The 26,761-nt window shown below is 36.0% G+C and overlaps 1 protein-coding gene across 4 annotated transcripts in view; it reads left to right on the top strand.

Annotated features, from left to right (window-relative positions):
- The window catches only part of PHTF2 (putative homeodomain transcription factor 2), a 173,311-nt gene extending 155,104 nt beyond the window's left edge, over positions 1-18,207 (top strand). For 3 of the 4 annotated variants that reach the window (XM_066240566.1, XM_066240562.1, XM_066240563.1), the window contains 8 exons: positions 4,249-4,377; positions 7,076-7,348; positions 7,589-7,720; positions 9,885-9,971; positions 12,851-13,006; positions 13,857-13,952; positions 17,027-17,152; positions 17,824-18,207. In XM_066240566.1, the coding sequence (XP_066096663.1) occupies positions 4,249-4,377; positions 7,076-7,348; positions 7,589-7,720; positions 9,885-9,971; positions 12,851-13,006; positions 13,857-13,952; positions 17,027-17,152; positions 17,824-17,844 (1,020 nt within the window). In that variant the 3' untranslated portion in view covers positions 17,845-18,207. The remainder of the gene's footprint in view (positions 1-4,248; positions 4,378-7,075; positions 7,349-7,588; positions 7,721-9,884; positions 9,972-12,850; positions 13,007-13,856; positions 13,953-17,026; positions 17,153-17,823) is intronic. The other variant, XM_066240564.1, reaches the window with a different exon arrangement.
- Positions 18,208-26,761: the final 8,554 nt, after the last annotated feature.

The following is a 26,761-nucleotide window of genomic DNA, read 5'->3' as shown; positions in this document are numbered from 1 at the left end:
ATGGAATAGCCCAAGTTCCCTGGAATTTATGAAGTGAAAAAAGCAATGAACAGTCGTTCCAAGAGAACAGGGTTAATTCATAACTGTGAATATGCACTCATTTGCATATAAATGTAACTCACTGAGAATAACAAATAGAATTGACATTTAAGAAAATGCTTGTGGCCTGACCAGACGGTGGCAAAGTGGATACAGCTTCCGAATGGGACGCAGAGGACCCAGGTTCGAAACCCTGTGGTCACTGGCTTGAGTGCGGGCTCATCTGGCTTGAGTGTAGGCTCATCGGCTTGAGTGTGGACTCACCAGCTTGAGCATGGGGTCGCTGGCTTGAGCATGAGATCATGAACATTATGACCCCCATGGTCGCTGGCTTAAGCCTAAAGGTTGGTGGCTTGAAGCTCAAGATAGCTGGCTTGAACCCAAGGTCGCTGGCATGAGCAAGGGGTCACTCACTCTGCTGTGCCCCCCACACCCCACCCCCTGTCAAGGCACATATGAGAAAGCAATCAATGAACAACTAAGGTGCCACAATGAAGATTTATTGCTTCTCATTTCTCTCCCTTCCTGTCTGTCCCTATCTGTCCCTCTCTCTGTCTCTCTCTCTCTCTGCCTTGGTCACACACACAAAAAAGGAAATACTTGTGGCCCTGGCCAGGTAGCTTAGTTGGTTAGAGCATCATCCCAACACACCAAGTTTGTGGGTTCAATCTCCTGTCAGTGCACATACAGAAATGAACCAATGAATGCCTGAATGCGTGGAAAAAGAATTCGATGTTTCTCTTTTCCTCTCTCTCTCTCTCCCTCTCTCTCTAAAATCAATAAGTCTTTTTAATAAATAAATTAAAAAAAAAAAGAAAATGCCTGTGTACTATTTTCCCAGAGATACTGTAAGCAGGACCATGTATTCTTTTGCTCATTGTTGTATCACACAGTGCCTGGTACATAATAGATATTTAATAAATATAAATTGAGTGAATGAATGAAATGAAATAAAAAATTTTCAAAGCATACTGATTAGACCTTTTTTAAATGGTTAAAAAAATATTTTTAATGAATGCTATACAGAATAAATTTCCCCTAAATCTTTCATACCATTCTACTCCTTTTTGGTAAGGTAAAGATTATTTGATGTTCTATTCTGCATGTCTAATTATATTTTTAGTTTCCATTGGTTTTGCTTTTGGATGAAAGACATGATTTTACACGCATTTCTTATTCTCAGACTTCTGAAAAATAAGCTCAGGTTTTCAGTTATCCTAGTAACCATGTAATGGAAATTGGCTTCTTTTAATGAAAAGTTCCTAGTTTCTTCTTATACAGTTTTAGGTTTGGAGGACCCTCTTCTGCCTATCATAAAGAAACTCAGGGTATTTGAATCACTGTATTCTAGTCAGGATGTTACCAAATTTGTAGTTTTACTTTATTTTTTTTGTAAATAAAACAAACATTTTTTATTTACTGACTTGAGAGAGAGATACAGGAAGGGAGAGAGATGAAAAGCATCAACTCATAGTTGCTTCACTTTAGTTGTTCATTGATTGCTTCTCATACGTGCCTTGATGGGGGCAGGGGGGCAGGACTCAAGCTGAGCCAGTGACCTTGGGCTCAAGCCAGCAGTAAACTTGGGATCATGTTGATAAGCCTGCAACCTTGGGGTTTCTAATCTGGGGCTTCAGCATCCGGGTTGATGCTTTATCCACTGTGCCACCACTGGTCAAGGCCTATAGTAACTGAAACATTTTTACAGGAGAAGATTTTCCTTCTCTAGTCATGGCTGAACATATAATTAAATACCAAGAGCCTATGTGATAAATTTATAAAATGGAATTATTTGCTCCAATGTTTTCCCTCAGTCTTAAATGTTCAATGTGATGATGCTCTCCCTACATTTAGGCAGTACATGTTTCAACAAGACTGTTTCAGAAAACATACATTTGACAAACACATGCACAGGTATAGGGCCGTTTAACTCTTTTAAAGTCACCAGTTTCTATTTGCTCTCTTCTCTCTTGCCTTTTGGCTTTCTAGAAATAGGAAAATGATAACTAATCTAGTTAGAGTAACTGGGATGGTGGCTGGACAAAGTATCTCTTGACTTTTCTTTCTGTCTGTAGGTAGACTTTCGTGGTATTGACATGCCTTGCTCCATATAGTAACTGGAAAACCTTTAATTCACTGTTACAGATTGAGAGTTAAAAAAAAAAGCCTGTGTGTCAGTGGTTGAAATCTGTTGCCTGTCAGGCTTAACACTTAACATTCAGCTTTTTGCCCTTGTTCTTAGCTTTTTAGTTTTATTATGTTTAATAATTACCAAGCTTCTAAGGAAAGTTTCATACATATTTTGATATGTTATTTTTACCCCAAACTATACAGAATGTTTAGAGATAAATTTATGGAACATTGTTTGAGAAAAGTGATTAATTATCAATATCTCATAGCTCTTACAGCTCTCCAGTGGTGAAATATATACTATGGAAGTTAATTTACATTAAAATGCTATGTAAAGATGGCCCTGGCTGATTGGCTCAGTGGTAGAGCGTTGGCCCAGTGTGTGGATGTCCTGGGTTTGATTCCTGGTTACGTACACAAGAGAAGCTACCATCTGCTTCTCCACCCATCTCCCTCCCCTGTATCAGCCCTGGTGCTGAGGATGGCTTCATGGAGTCTCCCCTTCAGGCACTAAAAATAGCTCAGTTGTGAGCATTGGCCTCAGATGGGCAGAGCATCTGCCCCAAATAGGGATTGCCAGGTGGATCCTGGTCAGGGTGCATGTGGGAGTCTGTCTTTCTATCTCCCCTCCTTTCACTTGGAAAAAGAAAGAAAATAAATAAATAATAAAATAAAGTACTATGTCTTTGGGAAAGATCAATTTTTAGAGGAAACCTTTTGATAGTCAAATAACTACATGAAAAAGAGCTTTGCCAAGGGCATGACTGCTGGCATTATGGTTTGCCTGTAATTATTCTTCCGTTTTTATGTTGTTTATAATAAACATGGTATGGATAGCTTTACATTAAAAAAATTAATATATATATATATGAAGTCAGAATAGTAATAATTTCTTTTAACTGTTTTATTACATATTGTTGAATTCTATTTTATGCTTTTAATCAAAATGAATCAATGCAACTTTACTCCCCCTAGGGAAATTATATTCCTTAAATTTACAGAAACATACTTATCCTATTTTAATCATATTTGGTCTTCCAAAGAATAAATATAACTAGAATAGATTATTCTGTTCATTGTTATAAAAATAAGTTAGAAATACTATAATATCAACAAATTCATCCCATTCTCATTTAAGCTTTTACTATTACTTCTATCAGTATCTGATACTGTAAAGATTACTGTTTCATTAGTTTTGTTGCTATCTTTAAGCCCCAGCTTTCCTATTTTGAAGTTTTATTCCTAATTATAGATCTAAAGCGAACAAAAACAAATGTAAGCATCTGACCCTTTGTACTCTATTAAAACTTTCAATTTATCTTTTTACCTTTTTTTTATTCCTTGAAACATTGAGAAATACTTTATATTACTTGGGAGAGTATTTCTAGTTCTGTGTACTTCAGTTTGCAATATTTGCTCTAAGGAAAAGAAAGTTAAGTTGGTCCTTTGAAGAAATGCTAGATTAAAATATTAGAAAAAAAGTCAAGTATTAAGGGTTGGTGTGTGAGGAAGAATTTTTCAGGATGAGATTGTATCACTATTTAGTCTTCCAAAGAGGTTCAGATCTCAGCGTTCATATTTCTTTTTTGTATTGAATGATGTTAAGTTGGACAATCAGTAATATGAACAATGTGATATCTGTTTGTCTTAGACATTAATATATTAGCTATGTAGACAGATCTACAAGTAAGTGCTTTTGCTGACACATTTTAGGGTATTTTTGAACAATATGTTCCCTTATATCTGTTATAGAAAGTTCTTACACATTTTTATAACTAACATGCCATCTGTTCATTGTATATGCTAATTTTAAGATAGAACTTTAGAGAAACACTAAAGTTCTATTTTAAGTAGCTATACACATAGCTGTATCTGTGTGTATAGATATAGATACAGCTATCCAAAGAGATATATGTTCTATTTACAAAATATAAATGCATTCACCTATTGCTATCTTTAATATAGTTAAAATTGTGTGTGTATCTCTCTCTCTCTCTCTCTATATATATATATATACATGTATATGTTTTATTCATGAAGTGAGATAAACATTTATCAACTTCTATTTATTTTTTATAGAGTCATTTACCCTGGCTCCACAGTTCCCACCCAGGATTAGAAAAAATAAGTGCGATAGTATGGGAAGGCAATGACTGTAAGAAAGCAGACATGTCTGTCCTTGAAATCAGTGGAATGATAATGAACAGAGTGAGTTTTAAATTTTTATTCTTTTAGTTCAAGGACAAAACAATGATTATTAATATATTAAATAATTACTGGGATGTTATGTTTATAACCCATTCATCTCATTTCTTCAAGTACAAAAGTTGTTTGTATTTGCCTTTGTCTTTGATTTAAACAGTGATCTTTCAGCAAACCACTTTTACTGTTTTCATGCTTTTGACCAAGAATAGATATAATCTAAAATTTTATTCTTTTATGTTATCCTTTTGCTTTCAGTGGGTCCATTTGAGGAGCTGCTAGATAAATACAAAAATTGATGAAAAAAAATTGTTTTTCTTTCTTTTTTTTTTTCTAAGTGAGAGGAGGGGAGATAAAGAGACATACTCCCACAGGTGCCTCCACCAGGATCCACCCAGCAACCCTCATCTGGGGCTGATGCATGAATCAACTGAATTATCCTTGGCACCTGAAGCTGACACTCAGACCAACCAAGCTCTATCCTCAGTGCCCAGGGCCAGCGCTCAGACCAATTGAGCCACTGGCTGCGGGAGGGGGAGAGAGGGAGAGAGAAGCAGATGGTTGCTTCTCCTGTGTGCCATGACTGGGGATTGAACCCAGGACGTCTGCATGCCAGGCTGACGCTCTATCCACTGAACCAACCGACTAAGGCCACAATTTATTTTTCTTTATCTTCCCTTCTGGAGCATTTACTTTTTAGTACTCAGAACATTCAAAAATTCAAACAAGAAGATCTGTATTTGTTTGCCTAGTTAAATGTATAGAAGTGATACAGCTAGAGGTAAACATCTTGAGTAGCTGGAAGTAGAATATAAATACTATGGAGTTCAATTTCAGTTTCTGTGACATTTTTAAAAATCAGGTCATTGTTACTTTTTATATTTTACCGAATCCTCTGGACAGCTATTCATGATTTAACTTGCAGTTCTAAATTTCTTGTGCATTGTTCTGCTAGAACTGTTGTATACACTTTATGTAGGACAGGAATTAAAATTACTGGGTATAGAAATTGATCTACTTCCTCCTTCATATCTCAGTGTGAGCTATAAAAAACTATTGGCAAGGAGTCTCTAGTTGGTGCTCTACATCTAAACTGTGAACTAACAGCTCATTCATATAATGTGCAGAATGAGAAAACGTTAGCTAGATGATATTTAAGGTTTCTCTGTTTTACCATTCTTATATTTTTCTATTATTTAATTTTTAATTTCCTTTTTTATAATTATCCCACCCTCTTTCTTATTTAATTGTCTCCCCTCTAACATTTTTCCTTTTTTAAAATGGTTTTAGAATTTAAGGAGACATTTTGTATATTGAGCTCTGTGAAGAAAACACAAATTACAAATTTGTCAGATAAGTATAATTCTAGATTTTTTCTTTAATGAACTAAATTTAAGTGGATATGAGATCTCATTCTTTTTAATATTACAGTATTTGTATTTCTAACTTTGAAATAATGAGATACATAGATGTTTTTTCAAGATCTGGATACGACCAAGATAGTTAATTTTTTGTGCATCTACTAGGTGAATTAGAGATCTGATAAATAAGCTGTTTTTAAAAACTGAAAATCTAATGCCTGGCTTGTGGTGGTGCAGTGGATAGAGCATTGGCCTGGGACACTGAGGTTGTTGGTTCAAAACCCTGGGCTTGGCCCTGGCCTGTTGGCTCAGTGGTAGAGCGTCAGCCTGGCGTGCAGGAGTCCCGGGTTCGATTCTCGGCCAGGGCACACAGGAGAAGCGCCAATCAGCTTCTCCACCCCTCCCCCTCTCCTTCCTCTCTGTCTCTCTCTTCCCCTCCCGCAGCCAAGGCTTCATTGGAGCAGAGTTGGCCCAGGTGCTGAGGATGGCTCTATGTCCTCTGCCTCAGGTGCTAGAATGGCCCTGGTTGCAACAGAGCGACGCCCCAGATGGGCAGAGCATTGCCCCCTGGTGGGCATGCCGGGTGGATCCCGGTCGGGCGCATGCAGGAGTCTGTCTGACTGCCTCCCTGTTTCCAACTTCAGAAAAATACAAAACCCTGGGCTTGCTCGGTCAAAACACATATGATAAGCAAGCAACGAACCAAGTGAAGCAGCTATGAGTTGATCATTCTTAGTCCCCCTTCTCTCTCTATAAAATCAATAAATAAAAACTATTTTTTAATCTTTTTTTTTTTTTTTTTACAGAGACAGAGTCAAAGAGAGGGATAGATAGGAGCAGACAGACAGGAATGGAGAGAGATGAGAAGCATCAATCATCAGTTTTTCATTGCAACACCTTAATTGTTCATTGATTGCTTTCTCATATGTGCCTTGACCGCAGGCCTTCAGCAGACAGAGTAATCCCTTGCTCGAGCCAGTGACCTTGGGTCCAAGCTGGTGAGCTTTGCTCAAACCAGTTGAGCCCGCGCTCAAGCTGGCGACCTTGGAGTCTCGAACCTGGGTCCTTTCGCATCTCAGTTCCACATTCTAACCACTATGCTACCTCCTGGTCAGGCAATAAATAAAATTTTTTTTAAATTATTGAAAAAATAATGACTTACGTTTTACACATAGTAAGCTCTTAAAGTTTGAGTAAGTTTAAATTTTATTATTCATGTATTAAAACTTATGTATGTTCACAAACTGATTTCATATTGCTATAAATAAAATCATGCTTAATAGGAATTTATTTTACTACAGACAAAATTTGTGTTTGTTTGTTTTTCTTTTCTCTCTATAAAGGTGAACAGCCATATACCAGGAATAGGATACCAGATATTTGGAAATGCAATCTCTCTAATCTTGGGTTTAACTCCATTTGTTTTTCGACTCTCCCAAGCTACAGACTTAGAACAACTCACAGCACATTCTGCTTCAGAACTTTACGTGATTGCATTCGGTTCTAATGAGGATGTCATGGTTCTCTCTATGGTTATTATAAGTTTTGTGGTTCGTGTGTCGCTTGTGTGGATTTTCTTTTTTTTGCTCTGTGTTGCAGAAAGAACTTATAAACAGGTGAGTATAATATAGACTTCTGAATAGAGAATATTTTATTCTTTTCCTAATATTCCAAGTATTCCTGAAGTATTTTAGTATTTTATTAAATTATTCTGACCTGCTAATTCTTTTCTTGTTTTCTTTTTGTAGTATTTAACCAAATAAAATCATAACAATTTATATTTTGTTGATTTTTGTTTTTCTGTGATAATCTACTTGAAAATTAATCCTTACCTTTATTTATTTATTTTTTTTTAGCGCTTACTTTTTGCAAAACTCTTTGGACATTTAACATCAGCAAGGAGGGCTCGAAAATCTGAGGTTCCTCATTTCCGGTTGAAGAAAGTTCAAAATATAAAAATGTGGCTATCTCTTCGGTCTTATCTTAAGGTAGAATGTAGTGACAGAAGTACTCTTAATGTGCTAGCTCCCTCTCAGAGTTCCCCTCTCTGTCAGTATGTAGGTGTGTCTAGATGTGCATTCACATGTATGCTTACATGGTACTATGTGGCCATACTTAGTGTTCCATATGCTCCATATGTAGAAATCCAAAATAAGTGTTTAACTGGTTATTAATAGTAAAACATATGATGTCTAAAAGGCTTAAATGCATTTGAGTTGCATTCAAGGTCAGGCTATTCTAAATCTATCTTTATTCATAAATCTCATCAGTTTCTACTCATTCAAAAGGTAGATTAAAGATTTTGTTTCTATATAGAATGGTTATCACAAACCAGCAGAGGGAGCCCACTGCTTTCAAAAGAATTTTTAAAAAAGAATCTATAATCAGTCCTTCCAGTGAAGTAGCCTATTACTATGTTAAAATATTAGCTTGCAATTCTAAGCCATTCTTTTCATGCTGTTCTTTTTATTTAATCTTTTTAAGTAACTTTCCTAATTATGGACTTAAGATAAAGACAACTCAGATGGGAAATGGGAAACATCTGAATTAATTTTAGGAAAACACTTCTGAGGATTATTTCTTTGTTGTATTAAGTAGCAATGAATTTCATTATGTATGGAGTTGACCCAAAGACCAAATATCTTTTAACATACCTAGGTTTTTAGTGTTTGGTTTTTATTTTTTGAAATAGCAGTGAAAGAAGTGGGGGGAAAAAGCTTACACTATCTGCTCTTCTATTTCAAATATTCATTATTCTGCTTGTTAAATTTAACTAACTTAGTCTCCATTGAGAAGTGCTACCAATTGGCATAGCTTGTTTTCCTCACTGGGACGCTTCTGTTGTAATGGGATGAATGTGTCTTTGTTGCCTGGCTTCATGAGAAACCACCCACATCACCCGTCTGTATCCATCCTGTGTAGGTTTGCACTCTTCTGTATATTGATTACTTTATTCAGTAAACTTCTATTTAATGTTACCCGTGTGCCATCCACTGTCCACGAGATGAACTTCCCTAGCCTTATGAGCTTACACTTCAGTGACATTTAACCCCAGACCTACGAATGATCCTTGGAACTTACTTCCTTCTCTTGCATTACAGTATCCAAATTATCACTAATTTCTACCCTTTTTCATTCAAAAACATATCTTGAATTCATTTATTTATATTTGTTTCTGTTTTCACCACTTTAATTGAAACCAATCTGAGCTACTGCAGTTACCTCTTGACTGGCATCCCCAGATTGATTTCTTCCTTCCAATACTTTCTTCATTCTGGCATGAGATTTTTTTTTAAATGTAGATTTGACCATCTAGTTCTTGGAGTTTCTCCATTGCTCTCAAGATAAAGAATAAAATCTAACAGCTTATAATGCCCTTCATGACTTAGCTCTTGCCAGTAGCATGTCTTTCTTGTCTCATTTTGAAACACTTTTCTCCCTACATTCTAGCCACATGAGACGGCTTCAGTTCTTTGAACACACTATGATTTTTCCTGTTCTGTGCTCTTACACATGCTTTTCCTTCTGCCTTGAACATTACCATGTGCCATCTTACTCCTGCAATTTAATTCAGTTTAAATATCATTGCCTTAGAGAGATCTTCCAGGCCCAGCCTTCTAACTCCCAAATACAAGATTGTGTGGGTTTATGAAGCTCTCCCTAAGAAAGTGATATTTATATCAAACTCCCTACCAATTTCTCAGAGCATCCTATACATTTCCTTCATAGCACTCATCACAACTTATTACATATATCTGTGCGGATGAGGTTGGGCTGACTCTCTACCAGTTCCTCTGAAGGTAGGACCATGTCTGTTTTGTTCTTTGCTATGTTTCCAGTACCTAGCTCTGTACCTCATCTGAGAAGGTGCTTCGGAAACATTTGTTGAATGAATAATTAGTGTTTGAAGAAATGAAATATTTAGATGTTATACTAAGAATTCTAGGCTATATGTTCACCTTCTTTACTATGTTCCAAAGCCTTAGGAAATAGTAATATTTATAATTAAAATTCACCTGAAAAATTAGGTATATTTTCAGTATTGTAAGTTATGATCAACTATAGTGATGGATCAGCAACTTAATTGAAAGCATGACTAAGTGGCTAATTAGGAAATATATTTAAAAGTGTTTTCCCCCTTTTTCCCCCCAGCGTCGAGGTCCTCAGCGATCAGTTGATGTAATAGTCTCCTCTGCTTTCTTGTTGACTATCTCAGTAGTATTTATCTGTTGTGCCCAGGTGAGTTAACTTGTTCTGTGGAAAAATTAGATAATCAGATCTATAAATATTCAGTTTCAGAAGGTTTTCTAATAATAAGAGTAATAATATAAGTAAGCCTAGTTAACACAATTTTGAAATTGGCTTTTGCAGTGTCATATAGGTGGCTAGCATATTCTCAGATGTCTTTTTTATTAAAAAAAAAGTTATTTATTCACTTTAAAGAGAGGGGAAGGGAGTGAGAGCAAGAGATAGAAACATTGATCTGTTCCTGTATGTGCCCTTACCAGGGATCAAACCAACAACCTTTGTATCTCAGGACAGTGGTCCAGCCAATGGAGCTAATTGACCAGGGCTCTCCAATGTTTCCTGTTTGTACATACAATAATTAGTTTTGTCTATAATTCGCCTGCTTATCATTATTTTCCAAAACAAACTTATGAGTGACTATAGTTATGAATTGTTTTCCATGAATCTCGGCTTTATTCACACTTAACTAATTGTTTTCTATCTGAATTGTTAATGTGACAATTAGAAAACACAGAAGTATCTCAGGATATGTTTTATGCCATAAAATTTAAACTTCCATTTTGAGTAATATGACATACTAGATTACCTGAAAATTCTTCTGCTTTGAAACATCATACAATGCTGGAAAAATAAAACCCAGAATTTTAATATACATATTATATACATATCTTAGCTTAAAAGAAATTAAGGGACCAAAATGAAGATAAAACTGAGAAACAGTAGTTTGGCAGCCCTAGGAGAAGGAAGTGAGGCATTGTCAGTCTAGCACCCTAGAGACTCGAGATGTCACACCCACAGGAGGTCAGAAGATGAGGCCTCAGCCTGCATACATTCCTAGACCTGCTTACGCATAAAAGCCAGAACCCTCATGGGCCTTCGTGCTTGTGAAAAGGTGAAGTCAGAAAAGCAGTCTGCACACCAGCACAGGAGACAGTAAGGAAGCTTGTCTTTGACTCTGTCTGGACTCAGGCAAGGAGGTGGGGAAAAGTTTCTCCAAGAACTGTAGGTCTAGGCTTCTTACAGGTTCAGGATTCAAATGTATATTACAGGTCTTGGCCTGTAACCCCTGTGTCAAGAAGTTAATATAAGAAGTGGTCCTAGGCTCCTGGCTACCTAGCAGAAGCAAAACCAAGACTGTTCTGTGGTATGTGCGTTCCACCCAGGACTCACAGGTTTTCATAGATAAAACCTCTTCAGGTTTCAAAACACACAGAGAAATAATATACCACTAGTGTGTCGCAGATCAATAAACAGCAGGCATAGATCTCCAGCTACTTCAGATAATAGGCTGATCAGATAGAAATGATAAGAGAAGAGAAGCTTGTTTAAAATGACTCAAGACATAAGTAACACTATAAAAAAAATAGATTTGAAGAGAACCAAACAGTACTTCAGAGAAATAAAAAATATGTCATTGACATTGAAAACATAGCAAACAGAAAAAATAGACTGTAAACAGCTAATGAACTGGGAGAAGGGGGAAATGACCCAGAATATAAGACAGTGATAAAGAGATGGAAATAGGAAAAAGGGATTGAGAAAGATGGGAGGTCCAGCATGCGTCTAACACAGTGGTTCTCAACCTGTGGGTCGCGACCCCTGTGTTTTGGTCGTTCAACCCCCACTGGGGTCGCGACCCACAGGTTGAGAACCGCTGATATAACAGGAATTCCAGATGGAAAGAAGAGGGAGGACAGTATTTGGAGAGGATAATGCCTATGAGTTTTTCTGAATGATGAAAGACATTAATTTGCACCACACTTAGACACACTGTGGATATCCTGCAGGGCACCGAAGCAAAGAGAACACTCTTAACAGTAACCAAAAGAAAAGGACTGAGCTGCCTGACTAGGGCTGTAGTACTTAAAATTTTAAGGGAGGGTGGGGGAGAAGAATATATATGAGACTGAATGAGTCAGGCAAAATGCTAAAAATTTACTATCTGGTGCTTTAAAGAGGAAGTTTGTTGCTCTTAGGCTTATAGGACAGAGTCAGAGAGAGGGACAGATTGGGACAGACAGGAAGGGAAAGATGAGAAGCATCAGTTCTCCATTGCGGCATCTTAGTTCGTTGATTGCTTGTTTATTGATTGCTTTCTCATATGTGCCTTGACTGGGGAGCTCCAGCAGAGCGAGTGACCTCTTGTTCAAGCCAGCAACCTTTTGGGCTCAAGCTAGCAACCATGGGGTCATGTCTATGATCCCATGCTCAAGCCGGTGACCTTGGGGTTTCAAACCTGGGTCCTCTGCGTCCCAATTCGATGCTCTATCCCCTGGGCCACTGCCTGGTCAGGCTGTGTTTAATTTTTTTACTGTAATACATAGTAGGAGTTAAAATGCATGAATTTGAACTTCATGTATGAACATGGATAAATTTTGAAAACAAAGTTCAGTAGAATAAAAAGGGAATTGAAAAATGATATGGACAATGTGATAACATTTTTATAAATTCTAAAATATACACAAAATAACATAATTTAAAGAGATAAACATAGCTAAACTATACACTGCATGAAAAAGATAAAATTTATTACCCTTATTGAGGATATTGGGGAAAAGGGTAATAATGATTAAGGAAAAATTTAAAGGGTCTTCACTGAATTTTTTATCTTTTATTTTTCAATAATCTGAAAGAAATATTGTAAAATATTAAGATTTGACCAAAATGGGTTAGAGGCCTATGGGTTTTGATTACGTTGTACCCAATACTTTATATGTGCTTGAAATATTTTATAATAAATGTGAAATGTTTTTAAATTTCATTAAATTCTAGTACTTTCGTGGTCATTCTGTATGAAGTAAAATGTTATTTTCTCTTAAAAGTACTTGTCTGAGTACATTGCTTTGTGTGCCTTTTTCAAACACTTGCAGTTGCTCCACGTGCACGAGATCTTCCTGGACTGTCATTACAACTGGGAGCTGGTAATCTGGTGCGTCTCCTTAACACTTTTTCTCCTGAGATTTGTTACCCTTGGATCAGAAACAAGTAAAAAATACAGCAATACCTCAATATTACTTACTGAACAGGTGAGAATACATGGTTGTTATGTTATAAATTATTGTCTGTAGGTTACATATGAAACTAAAATATTTCCATTTATGTCAAGTTTGGGGAGAATCTACATTACTAGATTAAGACTATTTGTGTTATAAAGCAAAACTTGAAATTTAGTACAACACAAGCCTTCAATATACCTGCTTTGATGCAAATTTCAAATCTAATTACTGTTTTTATGTCCCATTTTCATTTAACACAAGTACCATTTATAGAAATGTTGGATTTTAAACCATTAGTGGTATATGTTTGCGTTGCAGTGTAGCAGAGCCATGTTTAAATATGAATTTTATTCACTAGAAAAGGATAAAACATAATGTTGATGATAATAATTTTGCGTGAACATGTTTAACATTTTCCTTATCATTTATAGAAGTTATTAAAAAATGTATTGTCAATGAACTTGTTGAGTATTTTTGTCAGGGATAGTTTGATTTTAAACAATTGGTAACCTTGTCAAATGAGCTCAGTTACAATGAAAGGGGAATGGAGCAACAAACCAATTGATTACTTTAATTATTATTTACTCTTTGGGTTGCATTGGCTCTGGGATTAAAATGTTTCACTTTTTAAATAATGACATCCAGTTTTCCATACTTGTTGCAGCTTTTAATTATATTTGAAAATTTTAAATAGTTGTTTTCTTATAAAATAAGTTTATTTTAGGAAGTTTGGAATATACAAAGTATGAAGAATATTAATATCACCTATACTCTTAATAACCAGACAACTACCATTAATAGTTTAATGAATATCTTTCCATTTCTTTTAAAAATGAGTATTTGTTACAATTTTGTGTTTTGTTTACTTTTTTCATAAAAGATAAATCTATACTTGAAAATGGAGAAGAAACCTAACAAAAAAGAGGAACTGACACTAGTGAACAATGTTTTAAAACTGGCTACTAAACTGCTAAAGGTAAAAATACAATTAAAAATGGGTATAATGTAGAATATACTGTTCTGACAGCCTATCTGGGTCTTTTGTCTGTAGACACCACCTTGTATTTGGTTTCATGATTGTTTGCCTTGTTTCCAAATTGTATGTGCACATATTCATGCAATTTACATTTTACTTACTGCAAAATGAATCAAAATACAGTGGTACCTTGAGATACGAACAGACCAACATACGAATTTTTTTAAGATATGAGCTGCGACTCGGTCCATATTTTTCTTCGAGATCCAAGCGAAATTCCAAGATACGAGTCATGATTCCGGAAGCTGCCTCTAGTTGGCGCACAGGTCCAGTATCGGCAGTTTGATATACAAATTGACTGACTTACGTATGAGCTCGGTTACAGAACGAATTAAATTCATATCTCAAGGTACCACTGTAATCCAAATTATTTAATTTTGAAATTTTAATAACTTGAAATTTTAATACTTTTAATAATGTTTAGACTATTGTAGACATTGGCATCTTTGGAAATTTTGCTTCCTAGAACTTAAAATAGATTTCAAAAAAGATTTGATGTTAATTTGGATTTTTTTTTTAATTTTATTTTTTGTATTTCTCAGAGCTGTCTTCTGCTTTGCCTGCATTAGCAAGTACAACGCAGAGCAGGCCAATTGGCTCAGCGGTAAAGCTTCAGCCCAGCGTGTGGAAGTCCCAAGTTCTATTCTGAGCCAGGGCACACTGGAGAAGCACCCATCTGCTTCTCCACCCCTCCCCCTCTCCTTTCTCTCTGTCTCTCTCTTCCCCTCCCTCAGCCAAGGCTCCATTGGAGCAAAGTTGGCCTGGGTGCTGAGGATGGCTCCATGGCCTCTGCCTCAGGCGCTGGAATAGCTCCGGCCACAGCCGCAGCAGAGCAATGCCACAAATGGGCAGAGCATCACCCCCTGGTGGGCATGTTGGGTGGATCCTGGTCAGGCGCATGCAGGAATCCGTCTGGCTGCCTCCCACTTCTAACTTCAGAAAAATACAAAAAAGGAAAACATTTTCTAAATTCTCAATTTCTATAACAAATGAAATATAATTCTTAAAGTTGTTTATAAGTGTTCAGAAAATAGTATGAAATTAGTTGTCTCAATGTTATGGTTAATTCTTCAGTCAACTAAAAAGTATTAATTTGGTATTGACTGTGCCTAACAGTGTATTAGGCAATGACTTTTCTTGTCATTCACTTGGAATAGAAATTGGAATTATAAAATTTACAAATTTTGTAGGTTTGTTGGATACATCTGTATTGACTGTTTTAAGAGTGTAGGCACTATGCAAATGGAAGAAAGCTATAAAGATGAGATTTAAGAGCAGTTTCTATCTCAGTGTAAAGAGAAATATAAAAATAACTAAAATACAAAGCACAGGAGCATGATTGTTTTTGATCATACACCATCTTCTAGTCGGAAACCTGGGACTTAATATAAATTGCTCCTTCTCTCTCATTGTTCACAGCCAAGAAATTATCAGGCACATTTATTCAACCCCTCAAATATCTTCTGCTGCCCTCAGTCAGACCCTTATCAGCTTTCACTTAAGCTTTACATGCACTAAACTCAAGTTTTCTTGCTTCTGGTCTCACTGCTCTTTCATCTGTCTTCCACATTGCTGACCCTGGGATCTTTTTCACACGCACATCTCATATGGTCCTCCCCTAGTTAAAGTTCTTTAGTGTTAGTTTGTCAATGCAATCTGCCTTTAAAATGACCCTTACATAAGTAGCCAGTTTTATAAATTCAAAGTAATTCTTTCCTTGTACTTGGACTCTAAAAATGCTGCAACCTCTAGCAATTCAAAGGTGCCATGTTCTTAGATGTCTTGATGGAATACCTACTGTCTCTACTCACTAAGTTTCAGTACACCTTCCTCTATGGCCCACTGCTTTTCAAACAGACCTCTCTTGTGAGACTAAATAGTTGGATTCTTTATTTGCAGGTCTGTTAGACTGTAAGGTCCTTCAGCACAGGAACTTAATCTTAACTCCCTAGAGCCTAGCACAGGGCCTGGCATGTTTGAATCAGGCAATTAATTTATTCATGTATTTGAAAATTAATTGTCTCAAAGGAGAGTTTTTACATATGTATTATTATTGGCAGAAAATTGGCTAGTTAAATTTCTAATTCTTCTACAGAAAAAAAATTTAAGTTTCTATTCTTATACTAAAAAGTGTTTTCAAACTTTGTAGCTACTAGACCAGTACTTTTCCAGTCATTTATTTGGAATAGAAGCTGGAATTACAAATTTAGATTACAGAGGTTTTTTTTTCAATTACAGTTGACATTCAATATTATATTAGTTTCAGGTGTATGCATAGTGGTTCGACATTTATATAACTTATGAGGTGATTCCAATAAGTCTAGTACCCACCTGACACCATAAGTCAGGGGTCCCCAAACTGTTTACACAGGGGGCCAGTTCACTGTCCCTCAGACCGTTGGAGGGCCGGACTATAAAAAAACTATGAACAAATCCCTATGCACACTGCACATATCTTATTTTAAAGTAAAAAAACAAAATAGGAACAAATACAATATTTAAAATAAAGAACAAGTAAATTTAAATCAACAAACTGACCAATATTTCAATGGGTACTATGCTCCTCTCACTGACCACCAATGAAAGAGGTGCCCTTCCAGAAGTGCGGCGGGGGCTGGATAAATGGCCTCAGGGGGCCGCATGTGGCCCGCGGGCCATAGTTTGGGGACCCCTGCCATAAGTAGTTATTACAATATTATTGACTATATTCCGTGACTGCCAATTTCTACTTCTTAATCCTTTCACCTTTTCACCCAGCCCCCAACGCCATCCGATCTGGCAGCTGTCAGTTGGTTACAGAATTCTTTTTTAAAAGAAGTCACCTAAAAAACAACAAAAAAAACCCTTAAGTATATTTACTTATTTCAGGTTTAACCAAATTTATCCTTTCTAAAACTATCCATAATTTGTAGCTATTTTTTGAAAGTTTTTTTTTTTTTTTAAATCCTCATTGTATATTGCCCTGACTCAAGCTAACTAATCACTCTTAATGAGTCTGGTTCTTTTTCTTCTAGGAACTGGACAGTCCCTTCAGGTTATATGGGCTCACAATGAATCCCCTGCTTTACAACATCACCCAGGTCGTCATCCTGTCAGCTGTTTCTGGTGTCATCAGTGACTTGCTTGGATTTAATTTGAAGGTAAGAACATGCAGGTATTTTTTTATTATTTACTGTAGGTATATTTTTTGTGACATATATATTACCCTAGTACTCTTTTGAGACCTCACATGTACAGTAATGGAATCATTTTGATAATATTGTATATAATTAGTGAAAATAATTTCACATTTAATTTCTAGCAATGATAAACATTCTTAGGTTATAATACTGTTGGAACTCCCAATTTGGAATAGTATTCATTACAAATAGAACTCTTATATAGACTGAGTGGAAGTATTTTATTTTTACTCAATCTGAATCTTAATTTAGGTGATAAAAAAAGAAAAACAAGAGCCTTATTTTTTTTTGGCCAAAGTTGTATTCTTTGTCTATATAGCAATGCATACATCCTTCAACATGTATTCAGCTGTCAGTGAATAAGGTGTATAGACTGTTCATCTTAAACTAGCTGTATATGTATGTTGCCACTTCCCTGTAAAAGAAAGCATGAGAGATCTGATTTTCATTTTACTTATTTAAGGTAAATTTTTCTTGAAAATAAAATGATAAAGGAATTTTAAAAAGTAGAACATATATATACTTGTTTTTGAATGAAGTTTAGATGAAATAGTATTATGTGATATAATTTAATATATTGTGATATGGATACTGGCTCTGATGGTCACTACTTCTATTATTCTTTTCACTAGCTGTGGAAGATTAAATCGTGACAATTCAGAGAAAAGAAGATGTAGCCTCTTTTCCAGAATAAGAGTACCAACTAAGCTGCCTGAAAGCAGTCGCTGACTCTTTGCTTCAGGAGTCTCAGCTGGGAAATTGAAGTGTTTACATCACACTGTCTTGTGCAATTCTTATATTTATTTTACTTGTTCACTGTTTTTTTACATTTACCTTAGTCTTTATATTTTATTTTGAGCATTGATGTGTACTTAATTGTTGATGAAAAGGGTGACAAAACTGATATCCAGATACTTGAGATCCTGGTAATTGCTCATAAATAATTGACAGAACAACAAATTGTGAGACTAGAAGCCATCACTAAGCACTGTTTCTCCATCCGTGCCGTGAACTTGCCTTACTTGAGGAAAACTTCTTTAACTTTAGAATATTGCATTGGACTCAGCTAAACCCATAAAACATTTACTTCAGTAAATCAAGATCCAGTCAGGGTTTCTCTTGAATTATTTTGAAACAATGCCAGGATCTAAACTGATTAAACTACAGGTAAGCACCCTTCAGTATTAATATATATAGTATTATAGACAGGTCAACAAAGTGCTCTTTGATGATAAAACTCTTAATAGAGCAATAATTGTAAATGGTTACCATACTGTAAGATATTTTGATAAAAATTTACTAGTAATAATTATATTTATTTGAAACACTGGGCTGTTTGCACAGCTCTAACTGTGCATGCTCAAATGTGCACTTTTTAAAATTGTTACTTTTAATGCGTATCTTTATAGGGGATATGTTATAGTGTACTAGGGCATGATAATGGTATCCTTTTGAGTGAGGTATATATGCATCTCACAAGTGAAGTGCCTATTGATATTACTAAAGTACATTATGTTTACTCAAGTAAAATAATTTTCTCCCCATGGTACACTGTAGTGTATGCTATTCATACCACACTCAAGTGAACAACTTAAAAACCAATAAACTATTTCTCTGATTATTAGTTATAAAAGTATTGTATATCAAAATTTTCAGAAAAGACAGCTTCAGCTTGCAAATTCTATCCTCTACCTTAATCTGGTACATTTTCCCTTCCCCCCCCTCCATCACCACCCAATTATATAAGGGCTATTTTAGATGTTTTTAACCTGAAAAGTTAACCCACCACACCAACCCACACTCCTCCCCCAAAATAATTTGCCAAGTGTCCAAATAGGAATTTATCATGTTAGCACGTTAGGTAAATAGGGCAAATATGATGGTATCTTATTGGGCCTTGATTTTAAGTTGTTATATTTATACAATCAAGAATATTTTAGAAAATAATTGAAACATGAAATATATTAGCAATTTTTTTTAAAACTGGTGATGTAGTTTCTAAAACAAAGAATTTGTTTGAAGCAATCCAGAATTTTTTCTTGGTGCAAGGTGTATCATGTTGAATAACCTCACATTTTTAAAAAAACATTTTAGAGAATTTAAAATAATTAATTGTTAATGATTCATTTGATTGGTGCAGTTTTAATCCCCAGATCATAATCTTACGATCAGGAATGTGTTGAGAACAAAGCCACATCATAGTACCACTTTGCTCTCACCATTTTGATCAACCTCAATTCAGCCTCTGAAGTACATCTCCTTTCTGTTGAAAAAAAAACACAAAAAGAATTTTGTTTTATTTGCTTGTGTTCTAATGTGTTTAATAATGACCAAAGTGCATTCCGAGTTTTCTCAAGGAATGTATTACTGGAGCTTTAAGAACATACTTATTTTCTCATGTGAAAAATTAGGCTTTGTCTGATATGTTTCTTCTTCCTCTATTATCTAATGTTGAGGTTGTTTTTAGGAATTATATTTTATAAACTTTTTCAAAATAAGGTACAAAGCTATTCAGAACTTAACATTTTGCACAGAATATGTCAAATATATTTTGAGAATAAAAGTACAGCATGAGTTCTGTTAAGAATAAAAGAGAAAACTATTGTATCTCACAAAAAACTTATTGTAGAATGGAAATATTTTTGAGAAAAGTAGCTGAGTATACTGATTTAGGAAAATGCTTGTTTTGGATTGAAGTTCATTTAACTTGGAGTTGGGAGTTGACTTATTGAGTACTATATACCTCTCAGAAACTTATAAATAATATGTTGAATTATTTCACTAATGTGGGCAACAGTAAAATACTAAAGGGAAAATTTGTCATTTTAAGCAGTTTCAGAAAATTAATAGAACTGTTGTCAAAGCAAAAAAATTGACATTGTTGCCTTTAAGAAACCATGAATGTAAGAAACTGAAAGAAATTGTAACATATCCCATGATACAGAAAACGCAGTTCAGAGATTGAATTGTGGCAGCTGTTGTGTGTTAATTATTTCTTCGCCACTGTGTTGTATTTGAAAGTTTGAACAGCAAGTTTAAAATAAAACATTCTATGACTGACAGCTAAACTGGAAGTTTTTGGTTTTTTTTCATTTTCAAGTCATACACATTTCCATGGTAATTTTGTTTGACTATAGCACAAACTTTAGTTACAACTTTTAGATTTGAGGGTAGTGGAAATACATTTTTTTTTAAAGATTTTATTTAGTCCTGGCCAGTTGACTCAATGGTAGAGCTTTGGCTTGGTGTGTGGATGTCCCAGGTTCGATTCTTGGCCAGGGCACATAGGAGAAGCGACCATCTGCTTCTTCACCACTCCCCCTTCTCTCTTTCTCTCTCTCTCTTTTCCCCTCCCGCAGCCATTACTGAATTGGATTGAGTACATGGAACCTCTGCCTCAGCGCTAAAAATACCTTGGTTGCAAGCATGGCCCCAGATGGGCAGACAGAGCATTGGCCCCAGACAGACATTGCTGGTTGGGCACATGTGGAAGTCTGTCTCTCTATCTCCCCTCCTCTCACTTGGAGAAGAAGAAAAAAAATTAAAATTAAGTATTTTATTTATTTATTTATTTTTGTTCCTCCGTTTGCTCATTTTATTTATTTATTTTGTTTGTTTTTTCTGTTTTTTAAAATTAATTTTAACGAGATGACACTGATAAATCAGGGTACATATGTTCAGAGAAAACATCTCTAGGTTATTTTGACATTTAATTATGTTGCATACCCATCACCCAAAGTCCAATTGTCTTCCGTCACCTTCTAACTGGTTTTCTTTGTGTCCCTCCCCTCTCCCAACCCCTCCCTCCCTTCACCCCATCCCGTAACCCCCACACTCTTGTCCATGTCTGTAAGTCTCATTTTTATGTCTCACCTATGTATGGAATCATATAGTTCTTAGTTTTTTCTGATTTACTTATTTCGCTAAGTATAATGTTATCAAGGTCCGTCCATGTTGTCGTAAATGATCTGATGTCATCATTTCTTTTTTTTTTTTTTTTTTTTTTTTTTTTTTCCCTTTTTCTGAAGCTGGAAACAGGGAGAGACAGTCAGACAGACTCCCGCATGCGCCCGACCGGGATCCACCTGGCACGCCCACCAGGGGCGACGCTCTGCCCACCAGGGGGCGATGCTCTGCCCATCCTGGGCGTCGCCATGTTGCGACCAGAGCCACTCTAGCGCCTGGGGCAGAGGCCACAGAGCTATCCCCAGCGCCCGGGCCATCTTTGCTCCAATGGAGCCTTGGCTGCGGGAGGGGACGAGAGAGACAGAGAGGAAAGTGCGGCGGAGGGGTGGAGAAGCAAATGGGCGCTTCTCCTGTGTGCCCTGGCCGGGAATCGAACCCGGGTCCTCCGCGCGCTAGGCCGACGCTCTACCGCTGAGCCAACCGGCCAGGGCTGATGTCATCATTTCTTATGGCTGAGTAGTATTCCATAGTATATATGTACCAAACCTTTTCAATCCACTCGTCCACTGATGGACACTTGAGCTGTTTCCAGATCTTCGCTATTGTGAATAATGCTGCCATAAACATGGGGGTGCATTTCTTCTTTTCAAATAGTGCTATGGTGTTCTTGGGGTATATTCCTAAAAGTGGGATAGCTGGGTCAAAAGGCAGTTTGATTTTTAATTTTTTGAGGAATCTCCATACTGTTTTCCACAGTGACTGCACCAGTCTGCATTCCCACCAGCAGTGCAGGAGGGTTCCCTTTTCTCCACATCCTTGCCAGCACTTATTCTGTGTTGTTTTGTTGATGAGTGCCATTCTGACTGGTGTGAGGTGATATCTCATTGTGGTTTTAATTTGCATTTCTCTGTTGAGCATTTTTTCATATGCCTATTGGCCATCTGTATGTCCTCTTTGGAGAAGTGTCTATTCATTTCTTTTGCCCATTTTTTGATTGGATTATTTGTCTTCCTGGTGTTGAGATTTACAAGTTCTTTATAAATTTTATTAACCCCTTATCAGATGTATTGTCAAATATGTTCTCCCATTGTGTAGTTTGTCTTTTTATTCTGTTCTTAATTGTCTTTAGCTGTGCAAAAGCTTTTTAGTTTGATAAAGTCCCATTTGTTTATCCTGTCTTTTATTTCACTTGCCCGTGGAGATAAATCGGCAAATATATTGCTGCAAGAGATGTCAGAGAGCTTATTACCCATGTTTTCTTCTAAGATATTTATGGTTTTACGGCTTACATTTAAGTCTTTTATGCATTTTGAGTTTATTTTTGTGACTGGTGTAAGTTGGTGGTCTAGTTTTATTTTTTTGCAAGTAGCTCTCCAATTTTCCCAACACCATTTGTTGAAGAGGCTGTCTTACTCCATTGTATGCTCTTACCTCCTTTGTCAAATATCAGTTGTCCATAAAGGTGAGGGTTTATTTCTGGGTTCTCTTTTCTGTTCCTTTGATCTATATGCCTGTTATTATGCCAGTACCAGGCTGTTTTGAGTACAATGGCCTTGTAGTATAACTTGACATCCAGAAGTGTGATACCTCCCACTTTATTCTTCCTTTTCAAGATTGCTGAGGCTATTCATGTTCTCTTTTGGTTCCATATAAATTTTTGGAATATGTGTTCTGTATCTTTGAAGTAAGTCATTGGTATTTTAATCGGTATTGCATTGAATTTATAAATTGCTTTGCGTAATATAGACATTTTAATGATGTCTATTCTTCCTAACCATGAATACGGTATATGCCTGCACTTGTTTGTATCTTCCTTGATTTCTTTTTATCAATGTTTTATAATTTTCCGAGTACAAGTCCTTAATCTCCCTGGTTAAATTTACTCCTAGGTACTTTATTTTTTTGGTTGCAATGGTAAAGGGGATTGCTTCCTTAATTTCTCTTTCTGACAGTTCATTGTTAGTGTATAAAAATGCCTCTGATTTCTGAGTATTAATTTTATATCCTGCCACCTTGCTGAATTCATTTATCAGGTCCAGTAGTTTTTTGACTGAGACTTCAGGGTTTTCTAAATACAACATCATATCATCTGCAAATAATGATAATTTTACTTCTTCTTTTCCAATTTGGATGCCTTTTATTTCTTTTTCTTGTCTGATTACTGTGGCTAGGACTTCCAGGACTATGTTGAATAAGAGTGGTGAAAGGGGGCACCAATGCCTTGTTCCTGATCTTAAGGGGATTGCTTTTAATTTTTACCCATTGAGTATGATGTTGGCTGTGGGTTTGTCATAGATGGCCTTTATCATATTGAGGGATGTTCCCTGTATTCCCACTTTGCTGAGAGTTTTACCATGAATGGGTGCTGGATTTTACCAAATGCTTTTTCTGCATCTATTGAAATTATCATGTGGTTTTTCTCCATCCTTTTGTTTATATGATGAATCACATTGATCGATTTGCAAATATTGTGCCAGCCTTGCCTCCCAAGAATAAATCCTACTTGATCATGGTGTATGATTTTTTTTATATATTGCTAGATCCGGTTTGCTAATATTTTGTTGAGGATTTTAGCATCTAAATTCATCAGGGATATTGGCCTATAATTTTCTTTCTTTTTGTTGTCTTTGCCTAGTTTTGGAATCAGAATTATGCTCGCCTCATAAAAGGAGCTTGGAAGTCTTTCTTCCTCTTGAATTTTTTGAAATACCTTGAGAAAGATAGGAGTTAGTTCTTCTTTGAATATATGATAGAATTCACTTGTGAAGCCATCAGGCCCGGGACTTTTCTTTGTTGGGAGTTTTTTGATAACTGTTTCGATCTCATTTGTTGTAATTGGTTTATTTCGGTTTTCTGATTCTTCCAGATTAATTTTTGGAAGATTATATGTTTCACGGAATTTTTCCATTTCATCTAGGTTGTCTAATTTTTTGGCATACAGTTCTTCATAGTATTTTCTTACAATATTTTGTATTTCTGTTGTGTCAGTTGTTATTTCTCCACTCTCATTTCTAATTTCATTTATTTGAGTCCTCTTTTTTTTTTGGTGAGTCTAGTTAAAGGTTCATCGATCTTGTTTACCTTTTCAAAGAACCAGCTCCTGGTTTCATTGATCCTCTGTATTGTTTCTTTAGCTTCTGTGTCATTTATTTCTGCTCTGATCTTTATTATTTCCTTCCTTTTATGACCTCTGGGCTTTACTTGCTGTTCTTTTTCTAGTTCTTTTAGATGCAGGGTCAAGTTGTTTATTTGAGCTTCTTCTAGCTTCTTAAGGTATGCCTGAAATGCTATGAACTTCCCTCTCAGGACTGCTTTTGCTGTGTCCCATAAATTTTGAGTTGATATGCTCATTATCGTTCGTTTCTAGGAATTTTTTTTTTAATAATTTTATTTTTTTAATGGGGCAACATCAATAAATCAGGATACATATATTCAAAGATAACAAGTCCAGGTTATCTTGTCTTTCAATTATGTTGCATACCCATCACCCAAAGTCAGATTGTCCTCTGTCACCTTCTATCTATTAGTTTTCTTTGTGCCCCTCCCCCTCCCCCTTTCCCTCTCCCCCCCCCCCCCATAGCCACCACACTATTATCAATGTCTCTTAGTTTCACTTTTATGGCCTACCTAAGTATGGAATAATGCAGTTCCTGGTTTTTTCTGATTTACTTATTTTGCTTCGTATCATGTTATCAAGATCCCACCATCTTGCTGTAAATGTTCCGATGTCATCATTTCTTATGGCTGAGTAGTATTCCATAGTGTATATGTGCCACATCTTCTTTATCCAGTCATCTATTGACGGGCGTTTTGGTTGTTTCTATGTCCTGGCCACTGTGAACAATGCTGCAATGAACATGGGGCTGCATGTGTCTTTACGTATCAATGTTTCTGAGTTTTTGGGGTATATACCCAGTAGAGGGATTGCTGGGTCATAAGGTAGTTCTATTTGCAGTTTTTTGAGGAACCACCATACTTTCTTCCATAATGATTGTACTACTTTACATTCCCACCAACAGTGTATGAGGGTTCCTTTTTCTCCACAGCCTCTCCAACATTTGCTATTACCTGTCTTGTTAATAATAGCTAATCTAACAGGTGTGAGGTGGTATCTCATTGCAGTTTTGATTTGCATTTCTCTAATAGCTAAAGAAGATGAGCATCTTTTCATATATCTGTTGGCCATTTGTATTTCTTCCTGGGAGAAGTGTCTGTTCATATCCTCTTCCCATTTTTTTATTAGATTGTTTGTTTGTTGTTGAGTTTTATGAGTTCTTTGTATATTTTGGATATTAGGCCCTTATCTGAGCTGTTGTTTGAAAATATCATTTCCCATTTAGTTGGCTTTCTGTTTATTTTGTTATCAGTTTCTCTTGCTGAGCAAAAACTTCTTAGTCTGATGTAGTCCCATTCATTAATTTTTGCCTTCACTTCTCTTGCCTGTGGAGTCAAATTCATAAAATGCTCTTTAAAACCCAGGTCCATGAGTTGAGTACCTATGTCTTCTTCTATGTACTTAATTGTTTCAGGTTTTATGTTTAGATCTTTGATCCATTTTGAGTTAATTTTTGTACAGGGGGAGAGAATGTAGTCCAGTTTCATTCTTTTGCATGTGGCTTTCCAGTTTTCCCAGCACCATTTATTGAAGAGGCTTTCATTTCTCCATTGTGTGTTGTTGGCCCCTTTATCAAAAATTATTTGACTATATATATGTGGTTTTATTTCTGGACTTTCTATTCTGTTCCATTGGTCTGAGTGTCTATTTTTCTGCCAATACCATGCTGTTTTGATTGTCGTGGCCCTATAATATAGTTTGAAGTCAGGTATTGTAATGCCCCCAGCTTCATTCTTTTTCTTTAGGATTGCTCTGGCTATTCGGGGTTTTTTATAGTTCCATATAAATCTGATGATTTTTTGCTCTATTTCTTTAAAAAACGTCATTGGATGTTTGATGGGAATTGCATTAAATTTGTATATTGCTTTGGGTAATATAGCCATCTTGATTATATTTATTCTTCCTAACCAAGAACAAGAAATATTCTTCCATCTCATTATATCTTTCTCGATTTCTCTTCACAATGGTTTATAGTTTTCATTATATAAGTCCTTTACATTCTTTGTTATGTTTATTCCTAAATATTTTATTTTTTTTGTTGCAATTGTGAAGGGGATTATTCTTTTCAGTTTGTTCTCAGTTGTTTCATTGTTGGCATATAGAAAGGCTATTGACTTCTGTATGTTAATTTTGTATCCTGTGACCTTACTGTATTGGTTTATTGTTTCTAGTAGTCTTTTTGTGGATTCTTTGGGGTTTTCGACGTATAGGATCATATCATGTGCAAAAAGTGATAGCTTTACTTCTTCTTTTCCGATATGGATGCCTTTTATTTCTTTGTCTTGTCTGATTGCTCTGGCTAGAACCTCTAGTACCACATTAAATAAGAGTGGAGAGAGTGGACAACCCTGTCTTGTTCCTGATTTAAGGGGGAAAGCCTTCACTTTGGTGTCATTTAATATGGTGTTAGCTGATGGTTTATCATATATGGCCTTTATCATGTTGAGATATTTTCCTTCTATACCCATTTTGTTGAGAGTCTTAAACATAAAATTGTGTTGTATTTTATCAAAAGCCTTTTCTGCATCTATTGATAAGATCATGTGGTT

This window comes from Saccopteryx bilineata, chromosome 7 (assembly GCF_036850765.1).
Source record: "Saccopteryx bilineata isolate mSacBil1 chromosome 7, mSacBil1_pri_phased_curated, whole genome shotgun sequence".
Classification (NCBI taxonomy): domain Eukaryota; kingdom Metazoa; phylum Chordata; class Mammalia; order Chiroptera; family Emballonuridae; genus Saccopteryx; species Saccopteryx bilineata.
The sequence above is the reverse complement of the archived record's forward strand: the minus strand, read 5'-3'. Positions and strand labels throughout refer to the sequence as shown.